This window comes from Drosophila nasuta, chromosome X, assembly GCF_023558535.2.
Source record: "Drosophila nasuta strain 15112-1781.00 chromosome X, ASM2355853v1, whole genome shotgun sequence".
Lineage (NCBI taxonomy): Eukaryota > Metazoa > Arthropoda > Insecta > Diptera > Drosophilidae > Drosophila > Drosophila nasuta.
The window spans coordinates 22479034-22499998 of record NC_083459.1 but is presented as its reverse complement, the minus strand read 5'-3'; the positions used below and the strand labels follow the sequence as shown (position 1 = coordinate 22499998).

The window sequence follows — 20965 nt, the reverse complement described above, 5'->3', positions numbered from 1 at the left end:
GCGAAAGCATCTGCGATTAATTTACAGCCAGTTCTCACCCGGAGCACAACGTATAGAGATCGAAGATCACCGAGCAATCCCCGCGAAAATGCTGCGCTTATCCACGTTGCTCCTCCTCCTCGCCATCGTCGCCATTGTCTTTCTGTCTGGCGTTTCAGCGCGTGGCCGCAAGAAGGCGACGAAACCCGAGTGCCCAGAGATCAAGCTGAAGCGTCAATGGGGCGGAAAGTTGGCCTTGGGACTGAACTATCAGGTACGTCCCATTCGGAATGTGATCATCCATCATACGGTGACGAGCGAGTGCTCGACGTTCCCGCAGTGCGCTGAGATCCTGCAGAACATGCAGCACTACCACCAGACGCAGCTGGACTACTATGATGTGGCCTACAAGTGAGTTTTGCCTGCTTCTTAATCCACTTGCTTACTACTTTCTCCATCCTGAGTAGTTTTCTCATTGGCAACGATGGCGTCGTCTATGAGGGCACCGGCTGGGGAGTGCGGGGCGCTCACACTTATGGCTATAATACGAATGGCACTGGCATCGCCTTCATTGGCAACTTTGTGGATAAATTGCCCACGGAAGCAGCGTTGACCGCATGCAAAAAGCTTTTGGCTTGCGGCGTCACCGAGGGCGAATTGTCGGAGGATTATGGTCTGATTGGAGCCTCGCAGGTGATTAGCACACAGAGTCCGGGTCTGACGCTCTACAACGAGATACAGGAGTGGCCGCATTGGTTGCCCCGTCCCTAAGTTTGAATAAAGCGCCATGCAATACGTTACGTCATGCCTTACGTGGTTTCACTTACGATCGCTCGTGTTGTAGTTACGCGCTTCATCGCAGCAACTGGCGCCATTTGGCACAAGCAGCGCTCTCTATTGACTGTTGGTGGCGCGCTCTAGCGGCTGCAAATTGTATTGTGTTGCAAAGCAACTCCGAATCACGTCACGAACAATCGATAGCATTGTGCTGTGCTTCCATTTATTTTGTTATATTTTGCTGTTAAAAGTTCTAGTTTATTTTGTATATATTTCATTAATAATTGCACACCAATATCAATTCAACACTTGGGGTGAGTTGAACGACAGAGCTTGCGCTCGAGTTGCCGCCAAACTTATCGATTAGTAGTGTTGTATTTAGTGCTCCACACTTTTATTTATCGGTGAGCGCAACTTGTGGCTCTCTCGCGCTTTCTCACTCTCGCAAACAGCTTGCGCTTTTCACTTGTTCCACGGCACGAGAGACAGTTGTTTTATCGCACTTGTGTCGAGCGGATCGAGTGGTGTCGTGAGTGCGTGTTTTCTTCGTTTGTTATTTTTTTTTTGCGTTTGCGTTTGCTTTTGCATTTTGGCGGCCGGCGCGAATTTGACATTGTTTTTATACGTTGTGCGTTTATTATTTGTGGCCCTCAATCGGTTTGTTCTTGTTTGTTTGTTTTTTTGTTTGAGTTTGCAAACTTTTGCACGTTGCGCCGTTACAACGACAACAACAACAGCAGCAGCAGCAGCAACCGCCATTTGGAATTTAAAACGACGCGACGTTGCTATAACAGTTGATGAACCGTTAAAGCTGCAAGGGCTATTGCGCCACATTACGACAACAATAAGCGAATGTAACGAAATTGTAAAGTTTGTTTATGTTTTTTCATGTTCAAGTGAAAGCGTGTGAAAAATAGAGTCACCTTAACATTGCAAAGCCAAGCTCAAGTCTTGCTTCAAATTTCTTCTTCGATATACAAATTGAGCCTCTCTCTTACGCGCTCTTTGGCTGCGCTCTCTCTGTGTTTGCGCTCGCTCGCGCGTGTGTGTGTGTGTAAATGTTTGTTTGTGAAACTGCGTAAGAAAGAAGAAGAAGCATCAGCGCAATATTTCCCCCAAGGGGGGAAGGAACATTTTAACTTTTAACCCCCCTGCCACACAACATAATAAGATATCCTGTGGCCAATCAAAGCCAAAGCTTCCGGCCAACTAACGACATGCAACCGCAACTGTTGCGCCTGCCCAACAACAGCAACAACTACAACAACAACAACAACAACATCATTGGAGCAGCAACAACAACAAGTTTATTGCAGTAAGGTGAGTTACATGGGATAATGCTGAAAACATGCTGAAAGGGAAATTTAATAAGGATGGGAAATGGCAATGGGAATATGCGCAAAAGGGAATAAATATTGCATATCGCAATCAGATTGATAATTACCCAATTGGGAGTGTTGGGAAAGTGCAGCACATAACATACATAACATATATGATAAATACCTGTATGCTGTGCTACATTACTTAATTATGGTTATTGATCGGCCAATTGATCTCTTGTTGCTGTTTTTGGACAAGTTCGTTCTACGCTCAAGTCGTTCATGGTCTTTTGTACCCGTTTCGTTTCGTTTCGTTTCGTTTTCGTAATGATATTTTGCGGCCATTTTGAGTTTGAGTTTTGCCAAAACTGTTGTAATGATGTTTGCCATGTTGTTGTTGTTGTTGCTGCTGCTGCTGCTGTGGCTTCTTCGACGTCTTCTTTGGGGTTTCGGGGTCATCAACTCTTGACAACAGTAACAGCAACAGCAATCGCAATTGTTGCCAAAAATCCAAAAAGCACAAAAACAGCAGCAACAAACTTGCGTGCCAATGTTTCTCATGTTGTTGTTCTTGTTGTTGTTGTTGTTGTGCCTTGTATGATATACAATCCGAACATTAAAATAAAAACAACAACATAAAAAAGATTGACATCTTCTGTTGATACATTTGTACGTGCAACGAAGCGTCTTGTGTCATTTGGTAGCAAAGTCAAACATTTTCATGATCACTTCTCATGTTCGAGTAGCTGCTGCCAAATACCCTGTGTCCCAAATCTAGAGCAGTTGTGGCTATGATGGACTAGAACCTTGAATATGTATGCAATTTGAGGATGTTTATTCTAATATGAAGTTAGATCTTCAATCTTTATGCAATCACTTGACCCTATAAATCATATTTCTAAATTATTTTTTATCTAAGATCAAAACAAAACTAAAGTTGTTACTTGATATCAATATAAATAATTAAATTGAATACTTAATGGCCTTAGTTGCTAGCACTCCCTTCTTTTAGTTATTATATTATTTTGTATAATAATTTACATGTAAATAAATAAATGAATACTTAAGCATATTAATGTATTCTAAAATAAATACTTTTATGTAAAATAAAGAAAAACTAAATGTCCAATAAATACAAATTTCACTTGTTCGTTAATATAAATAATAAATTTCAAACTTAAAAAAATTTGATACTTTAAGAATAAAATTTTACTTATTTCTTAATATAAATAATCAATTTTAAACTTACAAGAATTTGAAAATATAAAAATAACTTCAAATTAAATTTTTCTAAGACCATCACAAAAATGCGTAAGAATAATAAGTTAATATTATTCTCAAATGAATGAAAAAAAACATTGTTTTTTTTTACTTTAGATTAAAGTAATTTAGAATTATGATTTATAAAACCTTTTTAAAATTTTTGAATTAAATTTTTATATTTTCGTTTACAATAATTTGCAAAGGCAAATGCAAATAAAAGAATTTCTTGACCTCAGATAAAAAGTGATTTAGAAATGTGAAATATAAAGCCAAGTTCTTAGTTTATAAGTATATCTTGATTAATATACTGACTGCAGGGTATCTCATTAAGCGTGTCAGCAATGCAACTTGTCATTTGATGACGAACTGCGTTTTGATATGGCTTCTCTCTGTTCGATTAGATGCGTTGCTCGATTGTGAATTGCATTTGCATAATCGAGCTGGACTCGTTTTGGGTTAAATATCTGGTCTGCTCAGCAATGCGATCCATCGATCGAGACTGAAGACTGTCGACTGTCGACTGGCGAGGACGGACAGTGTCTCATAACCTCAATTTGGCGGCGCTGTCCACTTGCTGCTGTGGCCCTGCCCCATCTGCGTCTCGCCTGGCGATGCCGCAAATTGCGGTGCGTGTAATTTGTTGTCCCCAATTGCGTAAAATGCACGCAGCATCGATTTTCACCTGCCACACGAGAGTGCAACTCAAAACTGTGGGCAGCCTGTTCCTCCTCCTCCATCTCCATCTCCCTCCTTCTCTTCCTTGGTTGTCTGCTTCTCTTGGGTAATCGATGAGCTCGACGAGTGTGAAACTGCCGTTAAATGCTGCCGCGCCAAAGATTGTTAATTACTCTCTTGCGGCAACTCTGCAACTCTGTCTCTGCCTCTGCCCCAGTCTCTGGGTTGTGGAACTGGCCGAAAATGTGACACAGAGAGAAAAAAGTCGATATTGAAAAAATCTTGATTCAAGATTTTTTCGATCTTAAATACAACAATCTTGAAATAAGATTTTTTGGTTGAAACGAATCTTAAATCAAGATTCTTATGCTAAATTTTCATTTTAAGATGAAAAGCATTTTATTTTAAAATTTTAAAAAATCTTGATTCAAGAAGGTTTTAGTCCATATTTAAAAGTGGTTTGCAAATCTTGAGTAAAGAACTCTTAGATCATAAAATAAAATATTTTATTCTTTTTTTTTAATGTTGGAATTCCCGTCCTTTAAATTTATAACTCAATTAATAATTAAGATTGTTACATCTTCTTATTTGAGTCACTATCAATCACATTCAATCTAGAATTAATCTAGATCGCTTGATCTTGATTTAAGATTTTGCCTTGGTTTAAGATTTTTCATTCTTGAGACAATATTGTAATATTGAATTTCAAGATTGGGCAATCAAGAATTTTGGTAGATTTTCGATCTTGATTTGAGAATAAACCTTTTGTTAAATTTTGACATACAAACAATTTTGATTCAAGATGTAGCACGTTTTTTCTTTCCGTGTAGAGAAGAAGAAGAAGAAAGAGTGGAAGTTGGTCGACATCAACTTTCACATACGCATTGAATCGAGTTCAATCGACGCGAGGATCTCAGTTTTGAGTCTGTGATCGAGGGACAATTTGGGGGGAAAAAGATAATGCTCTGATCTGATGTTGTTGATGTTGTAATTATTATTGGCTCTATTAACTAACAACTGTGCGTATTTAAGTGTTCTCATTGTTGTGGTTGTTGTTGTTGCTCTTCTCCAGCAATCTTCAAGTGCGTGCAAGCTCTGTGTGCTCAGAGGGGACCAGAGAGGGGAATGAAGCGTATGCTAATTCAGCAATTGTTCAGCGCAAATTGCGTGAGACTCGCTTCGCTCAACGAGAGACGTTGACCTCATGCTGCAGCAGCAACAACAACAGCGAAGGGAGCGAGGGAGGGAAAAGAATAACACAAAAGTTGTGGCGGAGGGGGAGTAGCTAATGGGAAACACTTTAGAAATATGAACGGATCGGATATGTGCTCAGATTGGAGCAGAGAGCACAGACAAAATGAATTGCTAAGAGCAGATGCAGCCTAGAAAGTAGTAATGAAATAGATAAATGAATGGACTTAAAAGTAAAAGATTAATAAAACTAATGAATACATTTAAAAGTAAAAGATAAATAAAAGTAATGAATAGATTTAAAAGTAAAGAATAATAAAAGTAATGAACAGATTTAAAAGTAAAAGATTAATAAAAGTAATGAATTATAAAAGTAATGAATAGATTTAAAAGTAAAGGAATACATATTTAGTTGTATTTCTTAAAAAATCAAGCGATTCATAAAAAGTTCCTATTAGAACCAGCTTAAAGATTCACAATAAAAAAAGTTTGAAAACTAGACAGCCAATGCAGAAAAAGAGTTAAGTAAACCAACTATTACACTGAGAGAAAAAATCTAAATTGAAAAGTTGCAAATCTTGACTTTTATATTTTTTCGTCTTTAAAAAAATCTTGAAATATGATTCTTGGGTTGAAAAAATCGTAAAGATTAAAATCTTGACTTAAGATTTTGTCTTCTTAGTTCAAGTTTTTCAATTTTTTATTATAATATTATAATTTTGAATTTCAAGATTAGGAAATCTAAAAGAATAAATATTCTTCGTTAAATTTTGACATACAAACAATCTTGATGCCAGATTTTATTCTTGATTTTATCATCTTTTTTCTTTTTGGATTGTTTCAATTCACTTAGCTCTACATATCATATAATGCTATAAGAATAGCCTTTGCTTACTTTGATAATTGCTTTAGCTTATATTTTTTTGTCCACTGCAAATAGTTTTGCCAGCAAATTATCCATTTAAAGTTTTATAGAGAATTAACACTTTCAGAATCCGATGTGGCATTGAATGCACTCAGTTTTCGATTATATGTTATTTGTGTTGAATTGTTTCCATTCTTGATCGTTGAGAATTGTAGGGAGTATTCTGAACGTAACTATTTTCCGCAATTGAAACAGTTTTCTCTCTCCCTCCTTCTCTCTCTCTGAAGCAGTTGAAGGAAGGGAATCAGATTCAAGAGGCGAATGCTGTGCAGTTCATTTCAGAAGAAGTAAACTGCTCCACAAATGGACTGTAAATCACGATAAACAGCCAAGAGCACAGCAGGCAAAGGGCAGCAGAGGGTAGGAAGAAGGAGGGGTGGAGGTGGAGGTGGCGCAGAAGGCGGTCTATCAAGTGCATAAATAGCACCAGCAACAACAACTCGCAACAACAATTGCATCTGCCACAGCAATAACAATAACAATGCCCTTTGCCCCCCTTTTCCTTCGCTCTGCGTTCTGCGCTTTGTGTTTCAAATGAAATTTCAAATAAAATTGTAACAGAATTTAGTTCATCTTGTTGCAGTTGTTGTTGCCATTATAGCATCGAAATATCTGATTGGAATGCAACGCGTGCTCCTCGACTAAACAATTTCATCTCGCATCGCATATTTCAATTATTGGAAGTGGAATCAATATTTTAGTTATTTTATGTGCGCAATTTTTTCATTCTCTCTAGTAGTTGAATTATCTCAAATTCAATATTTTACTTATTTCAGCTTTATTTTTTATTCCTTCTTTTTAAATTATCGTTAGTAGTTATTTCTTCGATCAATGCATTTTCAATATTTTAGTTATTTCTCATTTATTTTTCATTCTTTCTTTATGGTAATTGAATTATCTTTAGTTGTCAATAAATTTTTAATATTTTAGTTATTTCTAAATAGATAAGAAATATATAAATGAACAGATATAAAAGTAAACGAATATGTATTAAGTTGTATTCCTAGAAATCATTCGATTCATATGAAGCTTCTATAAGAACAGGATTAAAGATTCAAAGTAAATAAATATATGTATATAGTGAAAGCTTTCTTTCTGAAAGTTGAATTGTCTTTTGTAGTTTATTTTTCGTTCTAATTATTAAATGTTTTTGTTTTTTTATTCTATGTTTCAACTTAAAGTTCTTATTTCACTATTTTGCTTTTTAAAATCGTAAAAATCTTAAATCAAGATTTAGATTTTTTTCTCTCTGTGCATGATTTCTATTCGATTTCAGTTTCTTAGAGCATTTGTGCTTCGTTGTGGTGCAGAAAATTCAGTTTTTATGTTGCACAGACATTAAAAAAAAGAAAAGGAAGCGGAGAAATTGGGCGAAAAGTTGCCAGTGTAAACAATAAACAGATCTTTAGCCTATGCTGCATGCAACATGCGGCAGCAGCAGACGCTTTATGTGGCTGTTCAGGTCAGTGGCTGGCTTCTGGCTAAGAACATAAAAACGAAGAGAAAGGGAGAGAGAGAGAGAAAGAGAGGGGAATGTATGTATATACATTTATGCAACTTTAGAACTCGATCTGATGACCCGCTGCAAATACCCGGACATTAATGTGAGCTATAAATACATAGATTCGGGATCCGAGCGGCGGCTTTTGTTTCTCGGTTGGCCAGGCTTGATCAACAAGGCTCGTTGGTCTAGGGGTATGATTCTCGCTTCGGGTGCGAGAGGTCCCGGGTTCAACTCCCGGACGAGCCCGAGTTCAATTTTTTACTTTTTCGCTATTTTGTTATCTATAATTATAGTAGAGATTGCTATCGTCTATCGATGGAACACCATTTGTCATCTTGCCACACTGTGCGGTGGGCGTTTGGCTGCCCACGGTACAAAAGAAAAGAACAGAACAGATCAGCAAAGCAAAGCAGGAGCAACAACTTGATCATCGGCATCTCTCTTTGCGCCTTCATCTAATTACATGTTGTTCGTTGATGATGATGATGATGATGACGATGATGATGACGATCTGCGGCATTGCGTGTTTTGTATTTTTGTGCTCGGTCAGCACTTGGAGCGTTCAAATTTCAACAACATCTCAACTAAGACACCCAAATGGGCTTCCCTTCCCCTTTCTCTTTTCCTTCCCTTCTTACTCTCTTTTTGTGGTCGCAGGAGCAGACAAAGCGATTCTTCATTGCGGATTCTTGTTTCGTTTTTGTGCCTGTTAATCGATTTTAAATTGAAGATTGATTGATTGAGATACGAGCAATCGCTTCTTCCCTCCCACACACTTCCTCCCCTTCCGCTCCTCAGAGAGGGGATGTTCTTCTGTTCACTTCCCTCTTGAGCGTAAGATTTCACACAAATCAAAAACTCTCAATTGAAATGAAGCGATGCAAATTAGATTTACATTCACTCGATGCAGGGAAAAGTTCTCAGTTGTGTCACTAGATGGCGCCACATTCCTTTGCTTGTTTCCGTTGCCATTGGCTATCTGTTTAATTTCCTCGCTGCTGCTGCTTCAGCTGTCTCTGCTTCTATTACCCCCAATAGCTCGACATCCACCTGTTGCTTGTATAATATCCGTTAAATGCCTCTCTAGAGATCACTCGATGCTGCTGCTGCTGCTGCATTGTTTCGTTCGTTCAGGTTGCACGTTCATTTGCCACGATGCTGCACGCAACACTCCGAGACCGAAACTCGATTTTCTTTGCATTTTCGATATGCCGACTCAGCCAACGCAGCTAAACTCAGCCGACTCATGCCACCAAATTACGTTGATGATTAACGAATTTTAGACTGGAAAATAGTTCGTTACACCTTCCCCTCCCTGCTCCCTCTCTATCTCTCCTCTTACCCCCGTTTTATATTACTATATAGTAGCAATCTGTAAAGACTTTGATATGCAGTCCGTTGGCATTCCGAGAGCAATTAATGTGTTGCAAGCCGAAATCGAAGCATCAAAGCTCAAATGCCCTTTCAATCTAGTGAAGAGTTTAAAACACTTTCCAAGTAATAAGAAGTAAGAAGAAAGAAAGTATAGCAAGATAGTGTTGTACTAATTTTAAAATATACCAAATTAATATACCGAAAAAATACTAAAAATATACCAACGACTGTTTTCGGTTTATAGGTTTCAAATATATCGTAGAGTACAAAATCTACCAGATTGTTAGCCGAAGCAACCTAAAAATATACCAAATTAATATACCACAAAAATATTAAAAATATACCAAACGACTATTTTTGGTATATTGATATTGTGCTACATTCTAAATATATCAGATGGGCAGCCAATGCAGTCCAAAATATTACATATTAATATACCGAAAAGTACTAAAAATATACCAGAAAGTTTTGGTATATGGATAAAGTACAACATTCAAAATATATGTATAGTTTGGCATACCCGAAGAAAGGGTATTCCACGGTGGGGAAACCAAAATAAATAAGCAGCAAAGAAACCCATTAAAAAATGTTAATTTCCATAAAGAAAAAAGTCTCGAAAAAAAGCCACAACAACAACGCCGACAGCACGTGGCTAAAAGCCGCAAAGGGGCCAACAGACAAAAGCCAGAATTTCTACACTCAGTCTCTATATGTGTGTGTGTGTGTGTGTGTGTTGAAGCTTTATTTATGCGCGGAATTTATCTCGACTCAGTTGCGAGTTGTTTGGCTTTTGATTTGCTGCCAAAACAAGAATCAAAGTTATTGTCATGAAACGCCTACAACGAATCTCTATCTCAATCTGTAGTTGTATCTGTATCTGTAAATGTATCTGCGTATCTTTAGTGCGTTATTTGGGCATCTTGTTAGGCTGCGACTGATTTATAGCCTGGCTCTAAAGGTGTTGCTAATGGCCTCCATCGAGTTGAAGCTTGTCTAATGAAGTCCACTTTTGTCCATCGCTCGCTCGCTTCGCTGGCCAATTTTCTAGCGATTGCGATTGCCCGTTATGACAGCTGCGGTTGAGCCGCACACGAAGTTTTCCATTTGATTGGCGCTGCGACGTTTTCCTCTCAAAGGAGCTTCGACTAGAAATTATGCTGTCTGTCAGTCACAATCGGCCTTTGTCTCTGCAACTTCTCGATTTCGCGGTTGCTTTTCTTTCCCTTTCAAGTTTCGAGCAAAGACGCCTCTCTATGCAATTAAATGCTGCACAGCTGCTGTCAGCATCATTCTTGTGTAGCTAATCAATCGGCCAACCAAGGAGTCTTCTCTCTCTCTCTCAATCTTGAGTGCCAAATTGATTTGTGCACCTTGAGGAATGCGACTTGCATCACTTGGATGACTTCACGACTTGTCGAGCCAATTAGTTGGGCACGAGGCGGCGACTGCGACTGAGGTCGAGACTTAGGCTCAACTCTGACCATCGCGTGGGGGCTCGAAAAGAAGAAGAAGAAGAAGAAGAGCAGCCCAAGTTGTAAGTCGTTGTGTGGGCAGCGCCGACAAAATCATCCGCCCCAGCACAATTTCAATTTCAAACGCTAAACTGTCAAATTACTTGCGGAGTTTAACTCTGATGCAGCACGTGGGCAGCAAATTGGATGAGCGAAGAAAGACGCAAGACCCAAAACGAACAGCTGGTCTTCTCTTGTCTTCGCTTGTCTCTACTCTTCTCTTCTTTTCCCTTGTCTTGTCTTCGCCAATATCTTAAAGTTCCGCTGCAATTGGAGCACACGTTCAAACGTTTCGAGCTGATAAACAAAACAAAAGCAAAGCACACGACAACCTGAGAACTTTAACTCAACTGACAACTGAGAGAGTTGAGAATTATGCATGGAGAATTGAGAGCTAGCTGAGCTGAGAGCACGGAGAACTTTGCAAAAAGTGCGCATTGATTTCAGGGTCGACAACAACAACGTTGTTTGCTGCTGGCAACTTGTTTGCCAATGCAACAGCAGCAGCAACAATTGGCTGAAATGATGCCAACAGGTGCTCAACATTCTTGGCATAGTTTCGAGAGCAATTCGCTGAGTGTGGGGAGGGAGGGGTAGACAGAGGCAAGATTGAGGCTGCAGCCGATTGAGCTATTGTAATTGTTGGGCATGAGTGCGGGGAATGAATGAATGAGGTGTGAGGGCGCGGAAGAGGAGGGAAAGGGCAGAGACCGCAATGCATATGAATGCCTAAGGTATGTGAGGAGGGAGAAATACCAAGAGAAAGGGAGAGAGAGAGATTCGCATAGCCAACACAGTGTGAAATTCGACTTGATTGATCAATCACAGTTTTAGCAGCACTGTATACAGCTTGAGCTGTGACTTGGTTGATCAATCACAGTTTTTGATATAAAAAAGGACAAAAGCAATAGCTGGAATTAACTTAGCCAAAGCAGCAACAGTTATCGATCTCTCTTGTAATAAACAATGGCAGAGAAAGATTTTGAGGGAGTGAGAGCAAAGAGTGGGAGAAAGGGTGAGCCAGAGAGACTCGTAGAGGAAGGGAAAGATACGCAGCAAGTAAAAAGTATAAGTCAAAAGTTGAACAAAAAGTTGGAACACACAGAAATCAAATTGTAATAAAAAATGTCAACGCAAGATTATAAGGGAGTGGGATATATCAGTAGAAAGAGAGATGGAGAGAGAGAGAGGGAGGGACAGAGACAGAGACAGAGAGTCATATGCAGATAGGGAAAGAGAGACAGCAAGTGAGATAAGTGTAAGTTGAAAGTTAGAACACACAGAAATCAAATTGTAATACAAAATGCCAGGAAAATATTGTGAGGGAGTGTGAGACAGAGAGATTGAGAAATTGAGAGAGAAAAGGGAAAGAGAAAAACATAAAGAGAGAGAGAGAGAGAGAGAGCGACAAGTAAAGAGACAGGGAGAAATAGAGACAGCAAGTAAGTAGAAGTCAAAAATTTAATAGAATTGCAACACACAGAAATCGAAGCTATCAATCACCTGATGTGAGTACACTCATGAGTGTGTATTCAGTGCCTGCAGTGAGTGCATTCACATGCATTCACTGCACATTTTATCTGCCGTTGCGACTTTGACTTTAACTTCGACTCGAGTTTTGAGTTTGTCACGTTTCTCAGCGCGTTCAGCTGCTGCCTGATATGAATAAACTTACACACACACATATTCACTCACACACTCACATAGAGACAAACGTGCAGACAATGGCTAATGGAAATGCTGGCGCCAGCATCATCATAATAACAACAAACAACAAAAAGCAAAGCCAAAACAACAACAACACCAACTTAATAACTGAACAACAATTTGGTCAATCGCAGGGCTCGTTTTACCTTAACAGAGTCTCTGCTTTTGTTTAGTTACTTTGCTCGCTTTGTGTCGCAGAATGTTTGTTCATTAGGCTTATGTAATTGTCGCAAATTCGTTGCGTGACTTCTGTCCAGTTGATGACCACAATCTCAGTCCGATTCCGAGTCTGCAATCAGTCTGCCTCCATTGCTGTGTGGCCTCGATGAAGCCGAAGGGCGGCTGAAAAGTACTCGAAACTATGCTGATTGCTATATTCTTGACTGTCTTCAAGGAGATCAGTCGCTGGGGAGAGTTTGAACACAGTTTGAAATTCGATTTGATTGAGCAATCACAGTTTTGGCTGCATTGAATGCAGTTTGAAATTCCACTTGATTGATCAAGTTTTGTCTGCTCTGCAGATAGTATGTGCTTGATTGATCAGTCACAGTTTTGGTTGCACTGCACACAGTTTGACCTGATAGTTGATTGATCAATCACAGCTTTGACTCAACTGCGAACAGTTTGAGCTGCGACATGATTGTTCAATCAAAGTTTTGGTTGCTCTGTCGACAGTTTGTGCTGCGACTTGATTGATCAATATCAGTTTTGGTTTAACTGCGCACAGTTTGAGCTGCAATTTGATTGATAAATCACAATTTTGAATGCACTGCACACTTAAAATCTTGGGAATAGAAAGCTGTGGGTCCAGTTGTCATTTGCATGTTTGAGAAGAGACTGAGACTGTCGCATCCAATGGGAAAAGCAGCAGAAAGAGCGAGAGATAGAGACAGAGATAGAGAGAGAGAGAGAGTCAATCGGAGCTTGACTGCGTAAATTTGATGCTTATGTCTGCATTTTGCTGTAATTTGTGAAGAATTTTAATCAGCCCGGCCGAAATGAAGTTTCATGCCGCATGCCACATGCCGCATGCCACATGTGGCTGTGACTGTGACTGTGTGCGTAGATGATCGTGCATGAGTTAACGCTAGATCAAACTCGAATTGACAGGCGAACAACGAACAACGAACGACGAAGAGCGACGAGCGACGATGAATGTTGATTGCTCGACGTCAATTGAAATTGCCTCAAATTGTTGCATTTCACGCAAGAGTCGCAGCCAACAATTGACCGCAGCAGCAATTGAAATGCCTGACCAGTCGCTGCCCCAACCCAAACCGAAACCCAATCCCAGTCCGAGTCCGAATCCGAATCCAAGTCTGAATCCCAGAGTCACAGTCGGAGTCGTGTTGTTGTCATGCCGCATCATATATTCGATTAATATGCAAAGCAGGCGACTTGCGACTCGACTCGTTGCAGGTGCAAGAGTCCAACCCACAAAAAAAACCTAATCCGAGGCATGCTAACTACCTTTTGACTGCCTGTGGCAATTAGCACCGTTGTCAGACGGACATTCAACAATTAGTATAAGCATAAAGTTACCTCACTCCATCTGACCTTTCTCTCCCCCTCTCCACTTTTACCTCCCCCACAATTTGAATTGCGCACGCTCTTCGATATGAAATCTTCTGTTTAGCATTTAGTTCAAAATTATTAACGAAATGAAATCAACTTGCAGCTCTCAACTCGAAAATCGAACTCGCTTAGAATGTGTGAGAGCCAAGTTTGTTGCCTAAGTCTTTCGTTTTCTAGTCGCAGCGGCAGCAGCAGCAACACGAAAGCTGTTTGCCATTTACTGAATCTGAATCTGCCGGTAGAGGAAATTAAAACAGTCGAAGCAATGCGATTTGTCTGTCAGTGATGGACTAACAAATACCCGATAGTGAATGTGATTACAATTTTAAGCAGCTGTTAGGGGGTTAATTGCTTTGGTTAACAGTTTTATATATTTTGAATATACCAAATGTGAATTTCAGTATATTTTCGGTATATTAATTATCGAGTTCAATTCCTTCTGTTGACAATCTGACAAAATATATTTGCGCTTAGCTATATTTTTAATTTAGTATCCTAAGAATATACTAAATATACATTTTGGTATATTTTGTTATATGCAATATCTGTTATATGTCGTGCCTTTTGGTATACTTTGAATTTAATATCCCAAGAATATACCAAATATAAATTGCGGTATTCTTTCGGTATAATGATTGTTTTGGTTGCCAATCTAATAATATTTGTAAAATACTAGTAGCACATTGATATGCAAAATATACATTTCGGTATATTAATTGTGAAGTCTTAATTGCTTAGGTTGATAAACTGGTATAATTTCTACTTGTTGGTATATTTTAAATGTAGTAGCATACAAATATACAAAATATAAATTTTGGTATATATTTTCTCAGTATATTATTTGTCTGGTCTTAATTGCTTTGGTTCACAATCTGCCATATTTTATACTCTTTGACGTATTTTGATTGTACTAGTACATACCAAATATACAGTCGGGTATATTTTTTAATATTTGATGAGTATATTCATTTGGTATATTTCAACAATATTCGCTTCAAGAGCGTAATACTCCCGACATTTTATCGCACTAATTAGATGAGTATGCGAACAGTTGCATAATCACAGTTGGGAATTTGCGTTGTGGCCCACATTCTTGCCCAGCTACGGGTCGAGAGTCGGGCACAAAGCAATCAAAGCAATAGGTACGGGTATTCACTGCATGTGTTCGGCATTCTAATGCTGATGCTGATGCTGACACTGATGCTGATGCTTCATGTTGTTGCTGTTCGCAGCTCGCAGAACTTTCACTCGCAGAACTCGCTGCTTGTTGCGGCTTTCGGGGTCAGATGGAGATGGAAATGAAGATGAAGCGGGCAGTTTGACTGTTGTGTTGTTGCCTTTTCTCATCAGCAAAAAAATAAGCAAAGACAAAGACAACGACAACGAAGAAGAGTCGAGGCTAATTGCCAGCGACACGGCAGCCGCGATGATGAGGAAGTTTTAGCTTCAGCGTCAGCTTCAGGTCTTGAGTGAGGTATTTTGTTTGGTATTTTGAGTATGCGAGGTGAATGAGTCTGAGTATGAGGTGCGGGCGTCGTCGCATTAAGTTGTCATATTGCCATTGTTGTTGTGATTTAGATCTAACACCCAACTCTCAACTCTGTTTTACTTGCAGCCAGCATGTCAGCCACAATAACATCAACATCCACAACGACAGCTTGAACTCGCCACTGACATTGCGAGACCAAAACTGAGACTGAGACCAGAGAGAGAGAGAGAGAGAGATCGCAGATTGAATTTTGAATGCCAGCCTTAGGCGTTGCCCCAACTCGGAGTCGCAGTCGAAGCTGCAGTCGAACTCACACAATGGCCACCCATGGCACGCTCTATCGACCATCTGGCGGAGTCGCCACCGCCACTGCCTCAGCCTCAGCTGCCACGCCCATTGGTGTCGTCGTTCAATACGCCACAGCCCCAAAGCCCTTTGCAGCTGGCGCCGTGCAAAGCGGCGCCGAACGGAGTCGACTCCTCGAGCTGCTGCGCGCCCCCAACAATCTCACCTCGCCCACCCTGGAACCCTCATCGAAGGGTCTGCTCAACGGTCCCGGGCAGAACAATTGCTTCCTTAACTGTGCCGTACAGGTGAGTCAAGATTACTTATTACTATATTATATATACGAAAGTTGAGTCAGTTATTAATCAAGTGACAACAAAATTGTATAATAATATATTTCAAAGAAGTTGTTGGAGTAAATTATGGGAAAGTGCAATATGGATTATTATTATATTATTGAAATTTTAAAATAAATCAAAATTAGCAAAGCAATTGCTATGAGAAACTTTTAAAGGAAAATTGAGATTTGAAAGACTTTAGAAAATGAAGAAAACAATTGCTTATTTACAATTTTAAATTGAGATAATTATTATGCTTTAAGAATTAGGAATTCATTTTAAAAGTACATTAGCAAATGGAGCAAGTTATAGAAGAAGATAATTGATGGGTTATTATAATATTGGCAATGTAGAAATAACTCATAAATAGCAAAGCATTTTATATGACCAACTTTTATACCTAGAAAATTTGAGATTCATGAACTACAATTCATGTAATGAAAGACATTAGAAAAAGGAGTACATTATAGATGAATATCTAGTGAAAATAAATAAATGATGAAGCAATTGAAATGAGGAATAGTTAGCCAAGAAAATAATTACTTATTTATAATTTTCAAAACGTGATTTTCGAAATAATTTTTATGCTTGATCGACATGATTCATATAAAAAAGGTCACTCGTGTGTGATGATTATAAAGTTAATAATTAAATTCAAATAATAAATTATATCTCTATAGAAAAAAACATTATAAAAATAGAACAGCACAGAAATAGAGAAATACCTCATAAAAAAGAAAGCTATTCAAATGGGAAAAGTTAGACAAAATTTAAGACATATGTATTTCTATGAGTGAATATTACACATATGAACATTCAAGAACAGATTTATACATATTGGTATATTTGGACAACCGATATACCAAATATACATTTTGGTGTTGATTGTGTTGATATATTTCAATGATAATACCGTTTTTGTTTTGTATAAATTCGCTTTCAAAACTTTTTTAAATGAAATTGAATTTTTCTGAGATAAGTTTGGACAGTCGATATACCAAATATAAATTTGGGTATATTTGTAGTATACTATCGGTATATTATTTTGGTATATTTTTAATGATAACACCGCATTCTTTTGCTTATTTATTGGTGATAACCTTTTCAAATAATTTTGAATTGAATATGAATTAAGCATATTTCTTATATAAGTTTGGCCAACCGATATACCAAATATACATTTCGGTATATTATTTTAGTATATTTTAATGATAATACAGCATTATTTTACTTATTTGTTAGTAATTCCCTTTTGAAACATTTTTGAATTGAATTGAATATGAATTAAGCACATTTCTGAGATAAGTTGCGACAATCGCAAAGAGGGAGGCAAACTTATGAATCGTAGAATAGCATTAATGAGTCGAGGTCTCGCGCACGAAACGTGAATGAGTGTTGTGAGTGTATGAATGTATGAGTGTTGTGAGTGTACTCGCAGCGCATTCAAATCATTGAAAACGCGCACTTGAAACAAGAAAGAAATCATTTATTTTTTGTATTACTATTTGTGAGTTTTGGATTGTTGGAATGAGCTGCTCAGCAATTTGCTTGTTAAATTTCACACACTTTTTGGCTTCTTATTTTTTGCTGTGCTGTCGTCGCCGTTGTTCTTGCTGTCGTCGCCGTTGTTCTTGCTGTTGTTGTTGTTGTTTACTATTCGTGTTGTTGCCTCAAATGAGCTGTTGGCTTGGCTTTTTGCTCGGCAATTCAATTTTGGGGGCCAACCTTCAATTTGGAATCGTGTTAATTTGTTGCTCAATTTTTCTGCTCTTTTTTTTTTTTTTGTTTCTCTGGGCAATCTTCTGTGAGTCAACAATTTGTTGTAGGCGCCGAAGTCGCAGTCGAAGTCGAAGTCACCTTTTAAGGCAGCGGCCAACTTTTGGCTGGATGAATTGCTAGCCAAGGCAAAGCAAGGCCAAGGCAGACTTTAGCTTCAACTCTAACTCCGATTCCGATTACGATTCCAGCTTCGTCTTCTCACGGCAATTGTTTCGCTTGGCAGCAATGTAAATATTAGTTTTAGTTGCATGTTCTATCGCGCCTTGGCATAAAAGGAGGCCACTTGTGTTCTCTTCTATTCTCCGCCATTTGCATGGGAAAGCGAAAGGGAAGAAGAGGGAGAAAGAGAGAGAGAGAGGGCAGAAAAAGTGCCACCCAGTTGCATAAATTTGTATATAGTTATGATTGTTTCCATCCACTATCTCAATTAATACCACAATTAGTCGAAAGCAACAAGAAATGGGACGTTTCCCTCTCTCCTTCACTCCTTCTCTCTCTCTCGGTCGCACGCTGTACAAGTGAGTTCTAATTCTAATTAGAATACATAGTTTATTAAAAGCAAATGAGCTCATAGATGGCGCCACTGCTGCTTTCCCTGACCCAAGGCAAGCGTGAATAATCTTTAAAGTTAAGTTAATGTCATATACTCCAGACTTTTTTGACTGATCTTACACTTCAATCTCTCTTATAAAAGAAAGCTTTTGATTTTTTATTTATTAATCACCAAAAGTGTAAAAATATCACGTGCACGACATGAAATTTACCCTAAATCGGGAAACAAGTGATTGCCAAAAATTTGACTCTATTTGTGTCAAGTGTGTGTGTGACTATGAAAGAGGGCGGACCTCTTAAGTGGGCATGGTCAGACAGAAGAGCTCAACAATGTATTCCTAGCATAGAAATGCATGTGTTACACAACAGCTACTCAACAGTTGAGTGCAGAACTTTCATGTCGAAAATAAGTTTGCCAAAAATTTGTCAAAATGCGTGCGAAATGCATTTGAATTTTTCAAGCTAGGCGGCGGATCGAGACATTAGAGTGGGCGGACCTGCTAAGTGGGCGTGGTCAGTCAGGATAGTTTTGCTAAGAATTCACAGCTTCGAAGTGTGTGGTGTGTTTGTGTGTGTGTGCTTCTTATGAATTGGTATTCAATAGTTTAGCTTCTCAACTGTTACTCAACAGTTGTTAGGGCATTGCAAGTGATATTTGAAGGCTCAAAAAGTGATGTGCCAAAAATTTTAAGTTATGGCTTTCAAATTTTGTGTGTCTTCTTGACTAGGCGTCGGACCAAGGTAATGCAGGGGGCGGACCAGTTTAGTGGGCGTGGTCAGGCAGAAGAGCTACACAAAGATTACCCAGCTTAAAAGTGCATGTGTGTGTGAAGGTGCGTGCTTCTAATGAATAGATGCTACTATTATTCAACAGTTGAGCTTCTAGTCAACAATTGCTCAACAGTTGTGCCTGTGTTTTAAAGGCATTTCAACTGATCGAGTGAAAAAATCGCATGCCCAAAATATTAATATATCTCTGCCAAAAAATTGTGTGACTATTTGACTAGGCTTCGGACCGAGATATTAGAGTGGGCGGATGTGCTGAGTGGGCGTGGTCAGGCAAGGGGGCTTCACAAAGAAGTCGCAGATTGTTAGTTCAACAGTTGAGCAGTTCTTTCTCAACAGTTGTGCACAACCTCAATGCAATGCAGCTAATCAATTCAGTGTGAAAAAGTCGATGCCAAAAAGTTTTATGAATTTCTGCCAAATTAAATCTGCCTGCTTAACTAGGCGGCGGACTAAAATATTAGGCAAGGCGGACTTGCTAAGTGGGCGTGGTCAGGCAGGTGGGCTTTACAAAGTTAACCTAGCATCGATGTGTATGTGTTAGTGTGTATGTGTGCGTTGCTAGTCAAAGGCTTCTGATCTAAGACCAAATCAGCAGGCATCAGTCACGATTTTAAAGATTAAAATGTGTAAAGATTAAGATTATTTTGCTAAAGAATTATTGCTCTTATTATTACTCTTGCTTGTGGTTGACAATGTAAGCTTTTTTTTTTTAAATGCTTTCTTCATTAATGTTTTATAACAAGGGGTTTTTTTTTTGTTTCAATTTAATCATAATTCGTTTGGTTTTTATTGAAAAATTCTTTCTGTGAATTATTTCCATTATTCTTTCACATCTTAATCAGTATAGTATTAAATGTGAAGCACAATTGTTGCTGATAAATCGCATTTTCGAACTGTGATTTGTGATTTGCTTGATTTATCGATCGTCGAGTTTTTAGTGGCCACAATCAGAATCGGGCGATAATCAGACGCTGACTCACTTTCGGTGGAGCCATAAAAATTGGTTCAGGGTTGAGCTTCTGGTAAATCACGATCCATTCCCCATGTGGAGTATCAAGTATCGAGTGTAGAGTGAAGTTTAAGCCTAACTTTGGCCATTAAATTGGCGCCTAAGCACACGCCTAGTAGCTCTTTTTGCTGCGGGGGGAAGGGAAGAGCTGCATTTACTTGAAAAGGAGGGGAACAAGTTGATCGACTGAACTTTCGAGGTGTGGCCAAATGTATGGAAAAAAAAAAACACTAACATAACATCCAGCTAATTGCGCACAAGTTGTTGCTATTGTTGTTGTTGTTGTTGTTGCTGTTGTTGGTGACACGCCCCTCAGCTTTGGTTGTTGCCACACACAGCAACAACAATAAATGCGGCAAACAATGGCAATCAAATGTGGCCAAGTTGCAGACTCAAATAGACCAAGATGGAGATGTGATTGTTGTTGTTGTCATTGCTTTTGTTGCAGCGTGTGCCAAGCCTAAAGTCTCAAACTTCCCAACTGCAGGCACAGCATCATTGTTGCTTTTGTTGTTGTTGTTGTTGTGGCTGTTGTCAGTGAGGTTTGTTGTCATTGATTGTTTGTTGACATGACACAAATTTGAAGCCCCAACGAAAGTGTTGAAGACGTTCTTCGCTGAAGGGTTCGTTGCCTGCCTTCGCTTCACTACCATATGCAAATGCTCGACTAGCAGCTGCCCTGGAATTGTCCAAAAGCTACAAAAAATTCATGGCTAAGAAAAGTTATTAAATCTAAAGAGTTTTGAAGAGTTTCTATCACAATTTTCACACACAATAAACTGGGTAAGAGCAAGAACTAGTTTAGTGCTTATGTTTAAAATTGAATACTAGATTTGTTATGATTAAAAAGTGACACAAAAATTAAGAATTTCGCTGAAGAACTTTTTCATTGCAAACTAAACAAAAGATGAATAAATTAAAGAA

The 20965-nt window shown here is 38.8% G+C and overlaps 2 protein-coding genes and 1 non-coding gene across 3 annotated transcripts in view; all 3 read left to right on the top strand.

The window, feature by feature from the left end:
* On the top strand, positions 1–779 carry LOC132795831 (peptidoglycan-recognition protein SA). Its single transcript, XM_060806739.1, has 2 exons — positions 1–390; positions 447–779. Exons 1-2 carry the CDS (start codon positions 89–91, stop codon positions 748–750), a joined length of 606 nt encoding a protein of 201 aa, XP_060662722.1. The 5' UTR covers positions 1–88; the 3' UTR covers positions 751–779.
* A 547-nt stretch (positions 780–1326) lies between these two features.
* LOC132796301 (uncharacterized) overlaps positions 1327–20965 on the top strand; it is a 65268-nt gene continuing 45629 nt past the window's right edge. The window contains exons 1-2 of the mRNA XM_060807421.1: positions 1327–2076; positions 15416–15882. Coding sequence (XP_060663404.1) covers positions 15544–15882 — 339 coding nt within the window. The 5' untranslated portion in view covers positions 1327–2076; positions 15416–15543. The remainder of the gene's footprint in view (positions 2077–15415; positions 15883–20965) is intronic.
* Positions 7808–7879, top strand: Trnap-cgg (transfer RNA proline (anticodon CGG)). The gene has a single exon. It is a non-coding gene; the product is annotated as a tRNA-Pro (tRNA).

What these genes read in the sequence shown, in the direction of transcription:
- LOC132795831 (XM_060806739.1), top strand. Translation starts at nt 89, where the DNA reads ATGCTGCGCTTATCCACGTTGCTCCTCCTCCTCGCCATCGTCGCCATT. An exon ending in TACTATGATGTGGCCTACAA is followed by an intron (nt 391 to 446) that starts GTGAGTTTTGCC and finishes CATCCTGAGTAG; the next exon opens with TTTTCTCATTGGCAACGATG.